Source organism: Hyla sarda, chromosome 10 (assembly GCF_029499605.1).
Source record: "Hyla sarda isolate aHylSar1 chromosome 10, aHylSar1.hap1, whole genome shotgun sequence".
NCBI lineage: Eukaryota > Metazoa > Chordata > Amphibia > Anura > Hylidae > Hyla > Hyla sarda.
Genome location: NC_079198.1, coordinates 118,013,311 through 118,034,933, shown reverse-complemented (window position 1 = coordinate 118,034,933; position 21,623 = coordinate 118,013,311). Strand labels below are relative to the sequence as shown.

General features: G+C 43.9%; 1 protein-coding gene across 5 annotated transcripts in view; it reads left to right on the top strand.

Moving 5' to 3' along the window:
* KAZN (kazrin, periplakin interacting protein) overlaps nucleotides 1-21,623 on the top strand; it is a 563,135-nt gene that overhangs the window by 417,073 nt on the left and 124,439 nt on the right. For all 5 annotated transcript variants that reach the window (XM_056544094.1, XM_056544093.1, XM_056544097.1 and 2 more), the window contains one exon: nucleotides 12,318-12,389. In XM_056544094.1, coding sequence (XP_056400069.1) covers nucleotides 12,318-12,389 — 72 coding nt within the window. The remainder of the gene's footprint in view (nucleotides 1-12,317; nucleotides 12,390-21,623) is intronic.

The window sequence follows — 21,623 nt, the reverse complement described above, 5'->3', positions numbered from 1 at the left end:
AACTTTCTGGAGCCAGTTGATATATATAAAAAAAAAAGTTTTTGCCTGAAATACCCCTTTAATGTTGCATTGAACCAAAGACAGTCCATATGTTGCTACTAGAGATGAGCGAACTTACAGTAAATTCGATTCATCACGAACTTCTCGGCTCGGCAGTTGATGACTTATCCTGCATAAATTAGTTCAGCTTTCAGGTGCTCCCGTGGGCTGGAGACTCTTTCCTAGGACTGTATCCACCTTTTCCAGCCCACCTGAGCACCGGAAAGCTGAACTAATTTACGCAGGAAAAGTCATCAACTGCCGAGCCGAGAAGTTCTTGATGAATTGAATTTACTGTAAGTTCGCTCATCTCTAGTTGCTACATTGAATTTATATAATATGCATTATGATCATATAGGCACTTTTTTTTTTAATATATTTTTTTGCACTGTATGGTGAGTTGACTTTAAGCGTGGCCAGTCTTGCCACAACTGCTGATCCGGTAATAACGGGTCTGTGTGGAATATAATGGCGTCTTCCAGCGAACGAGAAATAACAGCCTGTGTTTTACACGATGGGGTGCGTGTGTCCTGCAGATTGCAAATCTCCGGCCATACAGCAAAAACAAATGACTGAACTTTGTATTCATCGGTCTCCGAATGGTAGCACAAGGTGGATCGCGCATTTTTTATAAGCGCAGTGTCGAAAGTAAAAGCATGTGTTGGGTCGCTATGAGCAATGTTTTATTGTCTATTGCTGTAAGTATTTATAGCAGGTGTCTGGCCCGTTCTATATTCTGGATCTTGTCACCTCCGTTATTAGGCTTAGTCAGTGGGCAGGATCGTGCTTTGTCCTAGTTTCCCAAACTTGGGAAAACTATATATTTTTTTTGCAGGTTATAAGGAAAGGAGGAATATAAACCATATATAAAAACATACAGGTGGAAAAATATAGAAAAAGTAACAAAAAGGTAAAACCACAAAGGAAACGCCAACGCGTTTCGACTTGTTAACAAGTCTTACTCATGGCACATAATACAGACACAATACCCGGTTTAAATATACAGGCACTAAACATGTGACACGCCGTTTAAACTATACGCCCCTTATGATGTCATGCTTCGCCTTTTGTTTGTGCTTTTACTTTTTTGTTTTTCTCAATTTTTTATTCTTTTTTCATTAAAGTTGGTGTGGTAAGGATTGACAGTTGCTATGGGTTACGCCGAATTAAATACTATCTGCATAAATAGGATATGTGGTCCTGCAGCGGACCCCACTAGGTGAAAGGACTCCCAGCACTAAAGGGGGAAAAAATCAGGTATATTAGATATCATATTATCGAATATCAAATAATATTAATAATCATAATAATTGTGGATAAATGTTCCAGACACTGTGCCTCCAGCTGTTGCAAAACTACAACTCCCAGAATGCTGGCATGATGGGAGTCGTAGTTTTGCAAGAGCTGGAGACTCACTGTTTGGAAAGCAATGTCATGTGTCATGGCGGGGGGAGACAAAAGAATTAAATTAAAGATCCAAAAAATCTTAATAAATGTGAATAAGCCCCTTCCCTAATAAACGTTAGAATTGCCCCCCCCCCCCCATTTTCCCATTTAAAAAAAATAAAATTATGAAAACAAAAATGTCTGAACTTGTAAAACGGTTAATGGAGTAAACGTAAAAAAAATACCAATATCAAGGCGCAAAAAAAACCTGTCATGCAGCCCCGTACATGGGATAATAAAAGGGTTATAGGGGTCAGAAGAGGACAATATTAAAGGAGAACTCCTATAGGATGCACCGGCGTATAAGACGCACCCTATTTTTAGGTGCAAAATCTAAAAATCTAAAAATTTAAGATTTTGAACCCAATAGTGGTCTTCAACCTGCGGACCTCCAGATGTTGCAAAACTACAACTCCCAGCATGCCCGGACAGCCAACGGCTGTCCGGGCATGCTGGGAGTTGTAGTTTTGCAACATCTGGAGGTCCGCAGGTTGAAGACCACTGCATAGGAGGTAATACTCACGTGTCACCGCCGCTCCGGACCCGTCACCGCTGCCCTGGATGTTGCTCCATCGCTGTCGCCGTGTCCCTGTCGCTCCGGAACGTCTCTGCTGCCGGCCGGGTATCCTCGCTCTCCGTCGCCGTTACACACATACGCGACGACTTGATGACGAGGAAGGAGAGCGCCGGCTATACAGGGGATCCATGAACGGAGAAGACACCGAGGAGGCAGGTAAGGTCCCTCCCGGTGTCCTGTAAGCACTAACCCGGCTATTCAGTCGGGCTGTTCGCGGCGGTCCTGAACAGCCCGACTGAACAGCCGGGTTAGTGTCACTTTCCCTTCAGATGCGGCGGTCAGCTTTGATCCCCGCGTATGAAGGGTTAATACAGGGCATCACCGCGATCGGTGATGTCCTGTATTAGCCACTGGTCCCGGCCGTTGATGGCCGCAGGGACCGCCGCGATAGGGGTGTATTCGCCATATAAGATGCACCGACTTTTCCCCCCCAGTTTTGGGGAAGAAAAAGTGCGTCTTATACGTCGAAAAATACAGTACTTATCACCTTTCCACAGGCTAGGAGATAAGTAGCCGATAGGGGAGGCATCCTACAGCTGAGACTCCTAGGATGTGCTCCATTCATTTCTATGGGAGCGGCCATGATGCCAGAGTGCTGTACTAGGGTCTTTTTATCACTCACATAGAAATGAATGGAGCGCGGCCATCTGCAGCACCCGCTCTTTACGGAAAGCTGGGTCCGTTCTGGAGATTGCTGGGGGGGGGGGGGGGGGGTGGTCCGACTGCTTCTTATTCCCTATGAAGATAATGGTGGAGAATTATCAAAACATGTGTAGAGGAAGAGTGGTGCGGTTGCCCATAGCAACCAGATCGCTTCTTTCTTATTTTTATTTTATTTTTTTAAATAACTGTTTATTTTCAGTTTTTCAAGATGTTTTACAGGAACAGAAAATATATGAACTTATACGAGAACATAAAAAGTTATGGATAACCAAGGTCTTAAAGAGACCTTTGAAAAATGAAAGAAGCGATCTGGTTGCTATGGGCAACTGCACCACTCTTTCTCTACAAATCTTCCCCAATGTACTGAAGGGATTAAAGGGTAGCTCCAACATTCCTTCTTGGTTTTTCAGATTCTAGGTGCATTGTTGTGGGTATATTGTTGTGTCTGTGGAAGCCTCGCTGACCGTAGGTGCAGGCACAGTAATGGCTGGAATCCAGTATTCATCTTCATGACACCAGGAAAACTAAGTGAAAACGAAATTAAATATTAACGTCCCACAAGGGGAAAATGCAAAGACTTAAAGGGGTACTCCGGTGCTTACACATCTTATCCCCTATCCAAAGGATAGGCGATAAGATGCTTGATCGCGGGAGTCCCGCAGCTGGGGACGCCCGTGATCATGCACGCAGCACCCTGTTTGTAATCAGTCCCCGGAGCGTGTTCGCTCCGGGTCTGATTACGGGCGACTACAGGGCCGGCGGCGTGTGACGTCACGCCTCCGCCCCCGTATGACGTCACGCTCCGCCCCTCAATGCAAGCCTACAGGAGGGGGCATGATAGCTGTCACGCCCCCTCCTGTAGGCTTGCATTGAGGGGCGGAGCGTGACGTCACACAGGGGCGGAGGCGTGACGTCACACGCCGCCGGCCCTGTAGTCGCCCGTAATCAGACCCGGAGCGAATACGCTCCGGGGACTGATTACAAACGGGGTGCCGCGTGCATGATCCCGGGGGTCCCCAGCTGTGGGACTCCTGCAGTCAGGCATCTTATCCCCTATTCTTTGGATAGGGGATAAGATGTGTAAGCACCGGAGAACCCCTTTAAATTTCCATATTTATATTTTTAAAAGGGAACACCACCACAAATAATCAGCTACCACAGTGTTCTTCACCTTGTGGCTCATCTTTGGCTTTTATAGAGTATGATGGGAGTTGTAGTTTTGCAACAACTATGGATCACTGATCTGCCATGGCAAAAATCCCATCATTGGTCTCCGTAAGCTTAGTCCTCTTCTGATTTACTGAACCATCACTGCCAGTATCAGACACACAACAAACAAATGGCAAACCTGGACCCTAAACTGTTCAATGGGACGTGACTATGTGGCTTGTAAAAGCAGGTGTTGGGAAATTCTGGTGTAAGAGAGAATAATCCCCCTTTAAGGACCCGCACCTCTAGTCGGTGGAGTGCCTACAGAGCGCTTCTCTCTGGAGGACCCAGCATATTAAAGGGGTTATGCAGGAAAAAAGTTTATATATATATATATATATATATATATATATATATATATATATATATATATATCTGGCTCCAGAAAATTAAACAGATTTGTAAATTACTTCTGTTAAGGGGTTAAATAGCCGATAATGTTTATACCGCAATATCGGTATAAATCATCGGCTATCGGCCTTAACCTCCACAGATTATCGGTATCGGCCCTAAAAAAATCGATGATGATCGATCCCTAGCGGACATCGGCAGAATATGCACTAAGACCATTTGAAAATGCTGTTTCCATAGACGGCAATGCATTTCCTAGCGTATTTGGCAGAGAGAATTGACGTGATTAAATTTTTTTTTTTAGCACAGAAATTCTTCTGTGTGCATGGCGCATCAGAATCCCAATGAAAACAGTGAGACTCTGCTGCAACTAAATGTCTCAGCTGAATTTTTCCGCTGGGTTCCGCTCGGAAATTTGGCCATGTGAACATAGCTTTACAGCTTAATTTTATAAATATGCGGCCTTACATATGTCGGCAAATTATCAACTGTCGGAAGGCAGTTTTTGACAAATATATATATATATATATATATATATATATATATATATATATTTATTTATTTACACCCCTGAAATGTCTTACTATGGTCAAGATTATTGGGCGCCTGAATATGTCTGTGAATGTGTTTTTAGAAAGTACGGTAGTCTGGGATTGTTAAATGGCCGCGGTATTCTTCAGTCCTATAATTGTTTGCGTCCCGTTATTGAAGGTCGGTTAAATTTTACTTTTTTTTTTTCCTGAAGATGTTTTAATCCATTTCCCTTTTTTCATAAGAACAATCTGAATTGCATTACCAAAATTGCCGGCTATTATCAGAACGCGATTTGCCAGGATTATGCAGAGCTATCTGCGGCATCGGTCTATGCGAAATTAGTGTTTCAGCTGTAAGACTGTAATAATGCAATTATGTCGTTCAGTTTATTGACAGTTTATTTTCTTCTTTGACTCATTAGGGAATGGGATTATGTAAGGTTAATCCTCTGGGGGCCACTGAATAACAGGATGTGCAGGGAACTATATTAACAGCTGCAGAAGTTACAGGGTAGAAATGCGCAGATTCCCCTCTAAAATCCAAATAATTTTTCAGTAAATATACATTCTTTCAATATGAGTTATTTTAGTACCACTTCCTAGATCAGTGTTTCCCTTCTGCGGTGCCTCCAGCTGTTGCAAAACTACAACTCCCAGCATGCCCAGACAGCCAAAGGCTGTCTGGGCATGCTGGGCGTTGTAGTTTTGCAACAGCTGCAGGCACCATGGTTGAAAAACACTGTCCTAGATAAACAGTAAACTTTGCTACCATTCTTATTCCCAAGCCACTGGCCTTACATGATGTCCATATACTATATAAGTCTGCTCTGCCCGGGGCTCCCAGGTCTGCTCTGCCCGGGGCTCCCAGGTCTGCTCTGCCCGGGGCTCCCAGGTCTGCTCTGCCCGGGGCTCCCAGGTCTGCTCTGCCCGGGGCTCCCAGGTCTGCTCTGCCCGGGGCTCCCAGGTCTGCTCTGCCCGGGGCTCCCAGGTCTGCTCTGCCCGGGGCTCCCAGGTCTGCTCTGCCCGGGGCTCCCAGGTCTGCTCTGCCCGGGGGCTCCCAGGTCTGCTCTGCCCGGGGCTCCCAGGTCTGCTCTGCCCGGGGCTCCCAGGTCTGCTCTGCCCGGGGCTCCCAGGTCTGCTCTGCCCGGGGCTCCCAGGTCTGCTCTGCCCGGGGCTCCCAGGTCTGCTCTGCCCGGGGCTCCCAGGTCTGCTCTGCCCGGGGGCTCCCAGGTCTGCTCTGCCCGGGGGCTCCCAGGTCTGCTCTGCCCGGGGCTCCCAGGTCTGCTCTGCCCGGGGCTCCCAGGTCTGCTCTGCCCGGGGCTCCCAGGTCTGCTCTGCCCGGGGCTCCCAGGTCTGCTCTGCCCGGGGCTCCCAGGTCGTCTCTGCCCGGGGTTCCCAGGTTGGCTCTGCCCCATAAGAAGACACTAATATCAGGGGTTATCCAAAAACAGATCTGCTTTCTTCCAAAGGCTGCACCACCCCTGTCCTCAGGTTGTGTGTGGTAATTCAGCTCCGTTCCATGGAATTAAATGGAGCCAAGTTGTAATACCACAGACAACCTGAGAACAGGGATGGTGGTGTTTTTTTTTGAAAGAAATTATCTCTCTTTTTCTATTCCCGGATAAGCTGGGTCCACACTACGTTTTGTCCCATACGGGAGCGCATACGGCAGGGGGGAGCTAAAAGCTCGCGCTCCCGTATGTGACCGTATGCGCTCCCGTATGCCATTCACTTCAATGAGCCGACCGGAGTGAAACGTTCGGTCGGCTCATTTTTGCGCCGTATGCGCTTTTACAACCGGACCTAAAACCGTGGTTGACCACAGTTTTAGGTCCGGTTGTAAAAGCGCATACGGCGCAAAAATGAGCCGACCGGACCGAACGTTTCACTCCGGCCGGCTCATTGAAATGAATGACATACGGGAGCGCATACGGTCACATACGGGAGCGCGAGCTTTTAGCTCCCCCCTGCCGTATGCGCTCCCGTATGGGACAAAACGTAGTGTGGACCCAGCCTAACCCTTTCAAAAATGGCACATGCTAGACATAGGGCTCTGTTACACGTTTTGTATTGTAGCCCAGTAGCTACAAATTACGTCTCTGGCTGAGACCATTTGTTCTTCCATAAGGGGTGGGGGGTGTATTCCATAAAAGGGATCCTCACTTACTATGGGCATGCCATCATTGCTTAAAATGTCTGTCCATGATGAGTAAAATTAGGTTTCTTTTTCTTTCCCTATAAATGGTGCTACACCTGTCTGCTTGTTTTAAAGAAAGCAGCCATGTTTTTCTAAAGACAATCTTCAACCCCCCAAAATTAGTTTTTTTGGTCATTAAATTGTGTAGGATGCCCTGATCAGAAACCTTTTTACAGTTTCTTGATATGCCCTTTTGTTCCTTAGATATCAGGGTTTATAATTTGTATGCCAATATAGTCAGATGGGCATGAATTGAATTTGAAAAATGGGAGTGACTATCAGGTGATGGGAGGGATTATACAGTCTAAGGGTACGTTCCCACTTGACGAATACGCAGCGTATTTCACGCTGTGCAAAATCTGCAGCTGCAGCAGGGAATACGCTGCGTATCCCTCGCTCACCATACACACAAGGCTTTCCGGCGGCAGCCCTGTGTGTGCAGTGAGTTTTGGAGGCGGGGTCGTATGCCGGTGTGAGGTGGTTTTTTGCGCCCCCGTAGATCCATGCGTCCGACGCATGGATCTACGGGGGCGCAAAAAAACACCTCACACCGGCGTGACTGTGACGCGCGGCTCCGCCTCCAAAACTCACTGCACACACAGGGCTACTGCCAGAAAGCCCTGTGTGTATGGTGAGCGAGGGATACGCAGCGTATTTCCCGCTGCTTCTGCAGATCCCCCATGACCCTTGACTGTATTATCCCTCCAATCATCTAAAAAGTTTAAATTTAATTTAATTTACGCCCATCTGACTCCCTAAATTGTTATAATATAAACTCTCATATCTCAGGAACAAGATGGCTTATTGAGAAACTGTAAAGAAGTGTTTGATCAGGGCAACCTGAGCTATGTAATGATAATGCAATCTGATTTTTGGGGAGGTTGGCCACTGGTCGTCTTTAAGATGGGAATACTCCATTATTCAAGGTTGGGTGGGGAGGGGCGGTACACTGCAGTTAGGAAACTTTTCATGAATTTGCATGAATGTACCCTGCAGTCAGCGCTATTACGATTTACCTCTTTATTTTTTGGCCCGGGCCTTGATATCCTGGGCATTGGACCGGAATCCAGAGATCTGTGACAGGCTCTTTTATGAGGCCTCATTGATATTCTATGGGAGTCGCTGAGGATGGGGAAGTAGTGCCAGAGTAAACCGTCAGATACGCTGCGTTTCAGAGAGGCAACATTTGCATCTGGCTTAATCCCAGCAAAACGAACCATCCACTCTGCTACAGGAAACAAACCTTCTCATCCGCGCTCGGATCCCTTTTGTTCCGCTCCCCATTCAGCACTGCGTACAGTAGTTTGTTACCAGGGAATGAAGCGGAGTATGACATGACACATGAACGTATCGGGCTTCTTCTACATCTTTGCAGCCATGATGAATCCAGTAAAGGAATAGCGTTGCTGCGGATGACTTACTTGCGTGTGCTCCACCATTCCTCGTGTCTACTGTGCTGAACGCTATCCTAATTCATAGCAATAGGAAGTAGCGGTTATCTGCAGAAAAACAAGGGAACAATAGGGAATTGTTCAGCGCCTTATGGGAAGGTCATAGAAGCATCTTATGTGATAACATTAGTTCGAAAAGTGCAACTTAACCCAAAATGTCAATAATTTGCGATGCGCTGTCAAATTCCTACATTGGAGCATCTATCCATCGTAATGAATTATGGCTGCACCATTTTGGTAAAGTGCGATTGCAATTATAGAGTTAAAGAGTTATCCAGGAAAAACTTTTTTATATATCAACTGGCTCCAGAAAGTTAAACAGATTTGTAAATTATTTCTATTAAAAAATCTTAATCCTTTCAGTACTTATGAGCTGCTGAAGTTGGTTGAGTTGTTCTTTTCTGTCTAAGCGCTCTCTGATGACACGTGTCTCGGGAACCGCCCAGTTTAGATGCAAATCCCCCATAGCAAACCTCTTCTACTCTGTGCAGTTCCCGAGACAAGCAGAGATGTCAGCAGAGAGCACTGTTGCCAGACAGAAAACAACAACTCAACTTCAGCAGCTGATAATTATTGAAAGGATTAAGATTTTTTTTAATAGAAGTAATTTACAAATCTGTTTAACTTTCTGGAGCCAGTTGATATAAAAATGTTTTTTTTTTTTTTGCCCGGAATACCCCTTTAAATATTGCATTTTTGATATAATAAACAAATGACGAAATCCCTCTATTTCATGTACAATCTCCCCCATTTCACGTCCACTCCACCAGGTAGGGTTGCCATCCTTCCGGCCCCAAAAAATACTAGCCATGCTAATTTGCATAATTAATTATAAATGCGTGACATCACAGGATACACATATGTTGGGGAAATGTTGTCCTATTCTGACCCCTATAACTTTTTTATTTCTCCTTCTACGGGGCTCATTTATTGTGCCCCAATCTGCAGTTTTTAACAGTACCATTTTTGTTTTGAAGTGACTTTTTGATCGTTTTTTTTGCATTAAATTCGAGAGTTGCAGTTACTAACTACAACTCCCAGCATGCCCTGATACAGCCTGTGGCTCAGCAACTGCCACCAAATGAAAACTACAACTCCCAGCATGTTGGACTATATAGTAGTATATAGTATAGGTCAGTGTTTCCCAACCAGGGTTGCCTCCAGCTGTTGCAAAACTACAACTCCCAGCATGCCCGGACAGCCAACGGCTGTCCGGGCATGCTGGGAGTTGCAGTTTTGCAACAGCTGGAGGCGCTCTGGTTGGGAAACACTGGTATAGGATATGGTGCAACATTCCGTGAGTTGGAGGATTGGTTGGATAAATGCCGGCCATTGCATTGCCGGTATTTTTAATATAAAGATACCGGCAGGGTGGCCAAAATACCGGCTGTGCCAGTAAAATACCAACCAGGTTGCAACCCTACCCCCAGGTCATGTCCACACCCCCAAGTCACATCTCCCCATTATTGTTGTGCTGGGGCACAGGGGAATCATAAAAAAAAAAAAAAAAAACACAAAAAAACCTGATGTTTACCTAGCCCTGGTCCCTGCCACAGATCCCGTTCTCCTTCATGCAGTCCTGTGTCTCATGGCACGTTCAGGACCTTCCTGCTCAGCCAATCACTGGCCGGACACATGACACCACTACAGCCACTTATTAGCTGAGCAGGAAAAGTCAGGTGGACCACACGGAGAAGAGCGGCATTAGCAGCAAACTTATGGGGACAGGGCTAGGTGAACATCAGGCTTTTTATGTTTCCTCCGTGCCCCTATTATTATTTAGGAAAGTGTTTCCCAACCAGGGTGCCTCCAGCAGTTGCAAGACTACAACTCCTCAGCATTTACTTCAGCATGCTGGGTATTGTAATTTTACAACTGCTGGAGGCAACCTGGTTGGGAAACACTAACTTGGCATTTGCCGAACCCATGTTGGTTTATTAAAGTGTACTTGTTTTAGAAGGGAATAATACTTGGTTTCTCAGTCGTACAACTTGCATGAGTCTGAAAAATGTTGCATAAAGGGGGACTCCAGGAAACTAAAACCATAGCCAATCCTTTCCCTCTCATCAGCCTAATAAATTGTCTAAATATCATTCATTACCTATATTAAGCAGTTTCCCCCCTTTGGTTGTCACTTACATGCATGATGTGAAGGAAGGACCTCATCCAGCCATCCACTCTGTCTCTGTTCAAATGCCTCTCTGAAAGCTGCTCCCACCCTGCTGAGAGACACAGACCATGTGGTTTCTGCCCTGCACTGATGAGTCATCTCTTTAGTGCTGAGAACTGGGAGGTGTGTGCAGCCTTAGGCAATCAGACACTGAACTTTCTTTTTCTCTGAGTAGGAGGGTGGGGGCTGCTCTGAGAGTGAGCTGGCTGGCAGAACAGAGCTGCAATGATTGCTGGAGATGTAGGCAAGGGGAGGGAAGGATCGCAAAGAATATCAAGAAGCCAGGAAAGACAACAGGGTCCACAGGAGCTATGCATATCAGGCAGGATGGTTTAAAGGGAACATATCCAGGTAGTTTGGTGGCTTTGGAGCTTTTATATATATATATATATTTCCCTGGAGAACCCCTTTAATCTCCTGGCCACAGCTACGGGAAATGTCCATGAGACAGACTCTTCTCAATAAGGAGCATTTTCCTAAGGAGAACCTCAAGAGAACTTCCCTAGCCCCTCTTCTCAGGTAGGTTAGACACATTTTTTGGTCTCCTGATTGGAAGCTAGAGCTGTCAATCATGATTGAGACAATTGAGCTGGGGAAAAAAGTCAAAACAGGGAGCTCCGTGCACCTAACCAGAACCTCCTGGACACTTCCCATGGCAGCTGGGCCAATGAAACAACATTTTTCTGTGTCATGCAGGTTACATGACCAAAATGGCACGTGACCCCATTTGCCTCTGACTTGACAGACTTCAGTACAATAGTAATAAACACTAAGAAAGGGACATTTAAATGTCAGCACTTTAATACTTTCGTTGGAAATGGTTCGTGTGGCTATGGAATTTGTCTTGCTGTATATAAGTTAAAGGAGTTCTCCAACTGAAATCTTTTATCACCCACTGTGCCCGGGCTGTAAAACTATACATAATAAACTTTCACTTACCTGCCAACAATCCCCCATTGTTCCGATATCGCCGTCCCGGTCTCCGGTCCCGGTCTCTTCCATTTCCTGCGGGTCGGTGACTTCACTCTGCGCTCAGCGGCCGTGACGGGACATTGCTGCGGCCGCTGATAGGCTGAGCGCAGAGTGAAGTCACCAACCCGCAGGAAGTGGAAGAGACCGGGACCGGAGAACGGGACGGCGTTATCGGAACAACGGGGGATCGTAGGCAGGTAAGTGAAAGTTTATTATGTATAGTTTTACAGCCCGGGCACAGCGGGGGTTAAAAGTTTTAGCTTAGAGAACTCCTTTAAGAGTGGAAACTTTATAAACATCCATCATAGTTTGCATCCAGTTTATTTGCAATAATTTTTTACTAGAAATTTCTCGAAGAGTTTTTTGCCCTTTTAATGAATTTGGCACATTTCTGGTCGTAACTGTATTGGGACAAATGTATCCATGCTTGACACGAGAAAACGTGTGGGGAAAAAGTTGCAAATGTTTGAGCCAACCTTATTTTTGTGAAGAAAAAAATCGCATTTTCTTTGTTTTTCCACAATTTTTTAGCACAACTAACTTTTCTGTTGTCAAACCTTGATAATTTTTATTTTCCGTTTTTTTGAACTTAGCGCAATAATTAGTATCTAGTAGCATGAAGCGACTCATTACATTATTCACTAGATTTATATGTAAATGATCACTGATGACTGAAACTAACATATTGGTCCTTATTGCTTCTCCGCAGGTCTGGAGTATGGCAACATGAAGCTCAGCAGATCTGGTACGCTACAAATGCAAGACAAATACACGAATGGTTGTAAGTAGCATTGGATTCTTCCAGCTTTTCCTAGGGAAACCTTCAGTTTTGCGGGGGGGGGGGGGTCCCTGATTCATGGCTGGACAAGTGTCCAAGAGTCCGATAGTTGGTGCACTGCCGGGCCAGTCTCCATGGAAGTAATTGGATTGGTGACTTTTATATCATCTCTTGGCTCTAGTGTATTGTATTGTCTGCCCCATTGGTTCTATATTGTATTGTCCGTTATTTCACTGACATGACTATTGTTTTGATGTTTTTCATGATGCTTGTGGAACGCAGCATTCATTGTGAATCATTCATGTTGATATTTAGATGTATTTTTGTCATTTTTTGGATTAGAGGGGATGTAACCTGGGTAAGCATAGTCATGCCACAGATGCATTGAGCTCTGGTATAAGGGCTGGAGAAAAAATTCAGGCCACCCTCTTATGCCAAGCATGGCACAACACAAGTCACAGGCCATAAATGCCATTTCTCCTCTGGTATGTTTACCACCTGCTCACAGAAACTCTCCTGTTTATCGTTCTCTCTATTACATTTTCTGACTTTACGGTCGGCCATCACTCTTCATCGCTGACCTCCTGCTCTCTATAGCTTTCCTGTATTCCCTCCATATGTTTATAGTTCTACACACTCATTCTCTCCCTCACTTATAATTCTCTCCTGTTTTATCCCTTTATACCTCTCTCCCCCTCTCATTAACACTTTCCTCCATATTTCTTTCTCTTTATTTTGCAGTCTCTCAAGCTCTCTCTTCCTTTGTCTTTCATGCTGTCTCTGTTCCTCCTCCTTTTATCTATGTATATCTTGCTCTTTTGCTCACCCTGGCTCTCTCTTGCTCACTCTGGCTCTCTCTTGCTCACTCTGGCTCTCTCTTGCTCACTCTGGCTCTCTCTTGCTCACTCTGGCTCTCTCTTGCTCACTCTGGCTCTCTCGCTCACTCTGGCTCTCTCTTGCTCACTCTGGCTTACGCTCTCGTTCTTTGTCTCGCGCTGTCTCTCTCATTCTTTGTCTTGCTCTCTTTCGCTCTCTGTGGCGCGCTCTGTCTAGTTCTAGTTCTGTCTCGCTCTTTTTTTAGCTGTTTTGCGTTTGCTCTTTCTCTCCCTCTTTGTCTTTTTGTCTCAATCTCTCTGCCTCTCACTTACTTTCTTACTGTATCTACACTTTTTCTTTTTTCTCTCCCATGTTTTTTTCTTTTTCCTCTCACTTTGTCTGTGTTGTGTGTTTGTGTGTGTGTATGTGTGTGTGTATATATATATATATATATATATATATATTATTATATTCTTGCTGAAACAAGTTCACACAGTCCATTAAGTGTTCCCAAACAGTAATTCTTGAATCCTGTATTTTCAGTTTTCTGACATCTTAGTAGAGATGAAGAACAACAAAACCTTGTTGGATTCATAGTAAAAGGCTTAAATTGTGTTCCAGACTGCCAGGGACATGCATGTCTGTAATGTGTGCCAGCATTCTGCAGCACCCCCTATAAAGGGTCTGAACCCGGGTAATCAAGCTGAAAACCACCATTGTGTTCAAGCTCCGCCCCTCCCACCACCTGCTGCATTCTATTCACGCTTAAGTGTATTTGGCCAAGGGTATTATCTGCTGCGCACATCTACCCATGCTACTGTTTTATTATTCACGCTGCAATATTCACAGTTCACTTGATGCTCCCCGTGCTACTTAAAGCAGTTTGAAATTTTTTAGAGTTTTTGGTTTGCTTGTTTGTTTTTAAAGTTCCCATTATCACCTTTTTTTATTTATAAAAATTTTTTTTTATAATTTCATTGAATCCATATACATTCAGTCTATACATTTTTAAAATAAATATTTTATGCAGGATTTATGCAGTTAGGTTAATTTGCCCTTTTGGGTTTTTTCTCTTAAAGTCAAATATACATTTACAGTAAATATTCAAATGTATTAGTGGAATAACTGTAGTAGCAAAACATATTCAATATACAAGATGGATTTTGTAGTTTTTCCTCTACAATCAATAGTAATAAAAAAATAAATAAAAAAAAATTTTTTTTACCTGTTTACCTGACTATTTTACACTTTATTTATATGCTTTATTTTATTCTTTATTTTATTTTTTGACATTTCTTCTGTATCCGTTCTGCACATTTTGGAGCCCTTCTATAAGCTGAATTTATACAATCTGTGTGGTCAGTCCTGACGTCTCCCCGGGTGCCTTTCATAGACAGATGCTGTTTTAATTCTTGCCAGATTACGTGTTGGCCAGTGTTGCAGGGGATTATATAGTTGGGACAAATGTTTGCTAAAAGGGTAAATGTGACCTTATTGTCACTGCATAATATATTTATTAAATTCAGTAAGAATTTGTGCAGGTTACTAACCCTTAAGTGAATTATACAGACTGTTAAGGACTAGTTGGAGGGAAGGTGTCTAGGTGCATGTATATATAAAGCTCTAAAAAAAAAAAAAAAAAACACACGTTTGAGGGTAATAAGGAGCACAGTAGTTGTTTTAGTAACTTTATTTTTTTATTATTGTATGTGTTTTTGATAATACATTAGAATTTATTTGTGTTCTGGAATAGGTTGTAAAGTATTTTTCCACTTTTATAAACATGGCCTCTAAAACTCCCATGAGTTCTTGGCAATGTAGCTGTCAGCGCTCCCAGAAAAAGGGGTGGGGGCCGGACTCAAGGGGAGGAGCTTGGGCAAGAGTTGGTAGATCCCAGGTGTTCCTTGGCTGGCTTAGGGTAGAGGGTTAATGCCCTGCGATTATGTTGACAACCATGCTTGGTGGCTTCCTCAAGGAACCCTATTACCTCCTCAGACCCACTTCAGACTGTAGGGAGTCAAACATTGATCTTCAGGAAATCAAAATTAGGTGGAACTAAAGAACGACTTTAAATACTACCCACCCCCCCACCACCCCCCCACCCCCATGGGAGCATTGAGTCCCTATGCCAGCTCCGAGGAGGCAGAAACATGTCCTTTAAAATTTTACTGCCCACCTAACTATGCCACCATGTGTAGTATCAATGCGTCCCCACATGTGTTTATAGGATTATTTATATATTTTATCTTTGTTAAACGAGAGGGCTGACCAAGATAGAGCTACCCAAATTGCCATTGCATACCCACATTTCTTAAGGCCCCTATATACATTAGTAAAAAGTCAGCCAAACCCACTGTTTTTGACTGGAATGGCCAACAATCTACAACAATCTAGTGTATATGGAGACCTCCCAAGGCTCCTCTGACAGATGATTCTTAGGGAGAAAAGGATTGGACATTAGGATATAGACAGGCCTGTATGGATGGTAAAGTATCTCTTCCTCTTTGTACTTTGAACACGAGACGTGGCATGAAAATAGGCAAACATTGTTCTTGCTTCTAACCTGAAAGCAAGTTCACACAGTCCATTATGTGTTCCCGTTCAGTAATTCTTGAATCATGTGTTTTCAGTTTTTTGAAATCTCAGTAGGTAGACCTTGTCAGATTGATAGTAAAAGGTGTTCCAGACTGTCAGGGACATGTATGTCTGTAATGTGTGCCAGCGTTCTGCAGCACCCTCCATAAAGGGTCTAAACGCGGATAATCAGGCTGAAAACCACCATTGTGTTCAGGCTCCGCCCCTTCCGCAACCTGCTGCATTCTATTTACGCTTGTGTATTTGGCCAAGGGTATTATGTGCTGCGCCCATCTACCCATGCCACTGTTTGGCAAATATACGATTATGTTGACAACCATGCATGGTGGTCTCCTCAAGGAATCAGATTACCTCCTCAGACCCACACCAGAGGACTCTCTGCTGACCAGCACTTTGCCCCAAACCAATCTCCAGATTTGAACTGCGTGACCCAGTAAGTTTTTGGGGAGATAAGCCACTACCAGATATGTTTGACAGTAGTTTACCACTCCATTCAGGACACATGAACATTTGACCCATGTTCAGAAGTATGGGGGAAAAGTTGTTATGGCTGCCGTCCACACAGCTAGTAAAGGTGTAAGGGTCAGTAAAACAACCAACCCCTTTTAAATGAAGTTGTCTCCTCTAACCGCCTACTAGTGTAAACAGGCAAGGTCCACTCTTACACGACACTACCTGGTTTTGTCACAGACAGGAGTTTACAAAGACATCCACATGCCTAAATAGGGCACATGAACAGACTTTGTCCCCATTTGAGACTACACCTTTTAAGATTGGCCACGATGGGTAGATTTAATCTGACTCTCAAAATGCCAAGCCAAACTAAAGTATAATAATAAAAAAAAAAATTCTACAATAAATAATCACACCATACCAATGGCAAATATCTGTCAGCCATTCACCATCGCAAGCAATGGCCGCCGCTGTGCCCAATTTATATCTAATTGCACCTTAATCCAACTATTCATCACATGTGGTGGATGTCATCTAGATATGCCCTATACCACACACCCGAAAAGGGTTTTAATGAAATAATATATGCATCCGTAAAGATTTCATTTTGAATCCCTGAAGGTTATGAATCTCCAGAAATAAAATATTTATTCTGGTTTCTGGAATGGAGAGGGAACACTGATGCCGGACATGAGTCACTGATAAGGGCCGTCATGGTATATGAGGAGATCATAGTACGTCTGAGGGTATTATACTTTATTGTGTGTTTACCCATCTGAGCTTTGCAGACAGATAATCCGAGAGGCATATAGCGTCCTGACCTTGTACCGCGATATGTAAACATTTGTCTGAGCAGAAGGGCAGGTCGGATCCCTTCTTTATGAGCTGTCAGCTGCCAGGTTACCACTGTTGGGCTGTAAAATGGCCATCCTAATGTAGATTTTTTTTTTGCATTTAGGCTGTTTTTTTTGTATTAGATGTGGAAGCCTCTTGCTGTGAAAACCAAAACCATGATAGACATTTCTGAACTTATTTTACTTTGTGTTTGCATTGAAAAGATTCAGGTAGAAGAAAGATGATACCCAGCACTCACCAGTGATGCACAGTGAAGATTTATTATGCCATAGTGTGGTTTACGGACATGTTTCGGCATGGGAGCCTTCCTCAGCTGTCTGCCTATAGGCGGACAGCTGAGGAAGGCTCCCATGCCGAAACACGTCCTTGTATCACAATATTGCATAATAAATCTTCACTGTGCATCACTGGTGATGTAGGGTAAAGCCACAGGTAGAAGAAAGATGATACCCAGCACTCGCCAGTGATGCACAGTGAAGATTTATTATGCCATAGTGTGGTATACGGACATGTTTCGGCATGGGAGCCTTCCTCAGCTGTCTGCCTATAGGCAGACAGCTGAGGAAGGCTCCCATGCCGAAACACGTCCTTGTACCACAATATGGCATAATAAATCTTCACTGTGCATTACTGGTGAGTGCTGGGTATCCTCTTTCTTCTACCTGTGGCTTTACCCTACCTCGTGCACCACCGCAGATTCTACGGAAGTGCCGACATATTACTACATTGAACTTGCATTGAAAATATTGACTAGTTATAATCTACATCACAGTGACCTTATTCTTCATTGTGCAATGCTTCCACCATCTCTACATGCTTGTTAGATAAAAAGGGTCAATGCATAGTAAACCGAGAAAGCCATAGACTGGTTGAGATCGCTCATAGACCCAATTGTAGGCAAGAAAATTGCTCATGCCCAGCACTACCTGGGACGATGAACAGTATTCATCACTATGCCCGGCCATTGGTGCCACCTATTACATCCCCTGTAAAGCTTGGTTCTTGGTCGCCCATCATATAGCTAATTTTTCTAGCGTTACCCATGAAAAAGTAGGCGTTTCATTGCTGCCATGCTTCGTTCCATTCACAGCTCTCCCGATTGACCACCAGATCTTCATACTACTCTATGCATAGTGTGCTTTGGTAGTCTGAGACACACCCACTTGCTTTTGACAAATGATGACATAACCATGGCTGGTCCATCTGGAAGACGATGTGCTTGGAATTGCAGTTCTGCCCCATCCATTTCAGTGAAGCAGATTTGTGTTACTAGATGCAACTTATGGACGGGTTGGACAGTAAGTAAGCAAACACATGTCTGTAATCCTGTATATTTGCTAGATCTATTTAAGAACTAAACATCGATCTTCTCTCATGTTTTTTCCCCAAACTAGTAAATATGTCCAAGCCTCCAACCATTGACTTCAGTAGCAATGTCAGCTTTTTAGTTAGTTTTCTAAAGTGTAGGAGTCGGTCTACTTCCTTCAATGTACTAGAACTCTGGAAGTTGAAAGCCCATTGAAGTGGCTATTGCTGAAATACAAAGTTATCTCTTGCGTTGATCTGGACAGTAATGTCTCTAGCAGATATTACAGAGCAGTGTGAGACTTTAATTTTTTTGGCTGGAGTCAGCATGTATCCGAATTCTAATTTCGGTCAGAGCTCAAATCAGCATGGACAGGGCCCATTTATCAGCTGCATATTTTTTAAGCGAAGCCCTTCAAGTGCTTCTGTAGCTTCAGCAAATTAAAGACATGACTGTAATGTTAATATGGGGGCATCAAACATGGTCGCTCCTTCAGAGAATTAATTAGCCTGTTTTTTGGTTGCTTCTTTTCTTATCTCTGATGTCTTGATAGAAGGGTCCAGACGCGGATGGATGTGTACTACATAAGTCTTCAGATCGCACGCTGGTTAACAGCATGGGCCATTGTTCTGAGTTAAGAGTATCAGTGTAGCTTACAGTTCTAGTGCAAATATCTCATTATCAATGCTCTTGAGAGGCCATTATCGATGGCTTGGAGTTATTCTGGTTCACGCAGCTTCTTTCTCTTTACTTTTTATTTTAATTTAATTTTTTTAATCCATTCTGTGAAGGAACTGAGAAGTTTCGAACCATTAGAAATTCAAGTTGACCTAACATTGGACTTCCATAAAAAAAAAAAACATTTTGTATGATGTGGTAACCCTTCCAATGAAGGCCATTGGTATAGTGTCCTAGATATTTATTATCCCCGTTGTGCAGCGCTATACAGAGTTCGCCATCAACCGCATCACTTCTGTGTAGAATATTTCTATCTCTAAACACATGCATTAACATAGGAAGCCCATAAAGTTATCTAAATGATTTTGGAGTATGAGCAGAAACTGGGGAACCTGTAAGCATGCAGGGGGAAACAAATAAACACCGTACAGATGTTATCCTGAGTGAAACCCAAAGTCCTAGTTCTACACGAGCTATCCACTAAGCCACCATGATGACCTATATAAAGTGATATGAATGTGTAGGGTAGTGTAGGTGTAGTTTACCTTATCGAACTAGTCACAAAAATCATTAAATGGGCACTGTCGGTATCAAAAACTTTTTATGCGTTGTACATCTTGGCAAAACATTAACCTTTTTAATATACTTCTATACTTTTGATATCTTCTTTTTGTAGAAATAATGGCCAATTTAAATCATCTTTGTCCCAGCTGAAGCACAGGCTGGGACAAAGTCCAGGAAATGAGGGTGGGACCAGCACTCCTCTGTGCTCACTCCTGTCCTATCAGACTACAGCATAAAAACAGAGAGGAGGTGGTTACAGAGCAGCCTGCAATGAGTGCATGAAGAGACCTAGCACAACAGACTCAGGAGGAAGGAAGTGAATGCATGGCGAGTGAGGGCGGGCTCAGTGCTTGCCTTGGACACTCCCTTTCCTAAGCAGTGGATGTCAGAATAAGTGAGCAGGAAAACAGGGATTTGTGAGCCAAATGCAGAAGCTAGACATAAAAAAGACATGTAAAGCATCTGCAGGACCTAGTGAGTAACACACAGAAGCATTTTTTTTTTCTGTGATATGACAGGTATGCTTTAAGGATATGTTCATGCAGTACAATCCATCTAATCCATCTGGTCCCATATCCTCCCGTATATTCTAATTCTATTGTAGCAGTGGTCTCCGACCTAGGGCTCTTTAGCTATTTGGATTACTTGTCCATATCTGTTTAGTTTCCATTTTCTAATTGATATTAAATCTAAAACATGGACTATGACTACCATAAAAAGCAAAGCCACGTTTTCCTTGATCAAATCCTTCATAGGACTGTACACATTGCCATAACCAGTGGAGTCTCCACTGCAGAACTTGGCATGAGACTTCCTACTGTAAAACCCAACTTTTTAAATCATTTCAAAATATGTGCCAGATATGTGAACATTCCTCTTTTGTTTCTTTAAAGTTCTATTTCGGCATTCAACCAGCATTGGAAGGACCAGGGTTCTGGTTGAGATGACTAGTGACTGCTGCTGTTTACTGATTTTAATCTCATGCTGTGTTATCTGAAAACCGTCCCTCAATAAATAGTTAAAGAGAATCCGACACCCTGTCCACCCACTCTTAATTCAATATATTGGGTTATGGTGCGGGTGAACAGCTTTGCAAAGAGGGGTCACTTACTTAAATCTGTTTAGTATATGCAGAGTTCTGACACTGTAAACTTTCTACTGTATTGCTATCCAGTGCGCATTGTAGGCGGGGAGCCAGCTTACCCTGCTCCCCTGCCTCTGTTAGCCCCACTCCTTCATTAATATGCTAATGAATGCCTCACCTGCAGCCATCATTAGCATAATAATGGAGGTGGGTTGGACAGACAAAACGGAAGACGCTCTTTAAAGAGTTCGTCTCATGATCTTGTTAAATTTTATAATCATCCCAGTTCACTGCCCCTATCATGATTAACCACCCCTGCCTATATTTTTATTTTAGTTTTCTACCTTGATATTGCTCTGTATTTTCAGATTCACAGACTGGGAAGGGGCATTCCCCAAAAGGCGTGACGGCATTTGAATCCATACAGGGGAGAGTTTCCTCCCTCACACTGCTACATACATCCCAGAGCAGTTCAGTGTGAGATGAACTATAATTGGCTAAGGCTGCACCCCGCTCCTCAGCACTGCTACCAGGGTACTCCGGGGTACTCCGGCGCTTAGACATCTTACCCCCTGAATGCAAGCCCCACACTCCGCCCCCTCCCATAGACTTGCATTGAAGGGGAGGAGTGTGACATCACACGGTGGCGGAGTCTTGAAGTCACGATCTTCCGTATCCGTGGTTGGGAGCCAGAACCTCCAGCGCTGCCGGAAGCAGATACAAGTGGATGCTGCATGCTATATTGCGGGGGTCCCCAGCGGCGGGACCCCCGCGATCAGACATCTTATCCCCTATTATTTGGATAGGGGATAAGATGTCTAGGGGTGGAGTACCCCTTTAAGCAGCATGGCTGTTCAGTTACCCCTAGAAAAGATAACCAAAATTT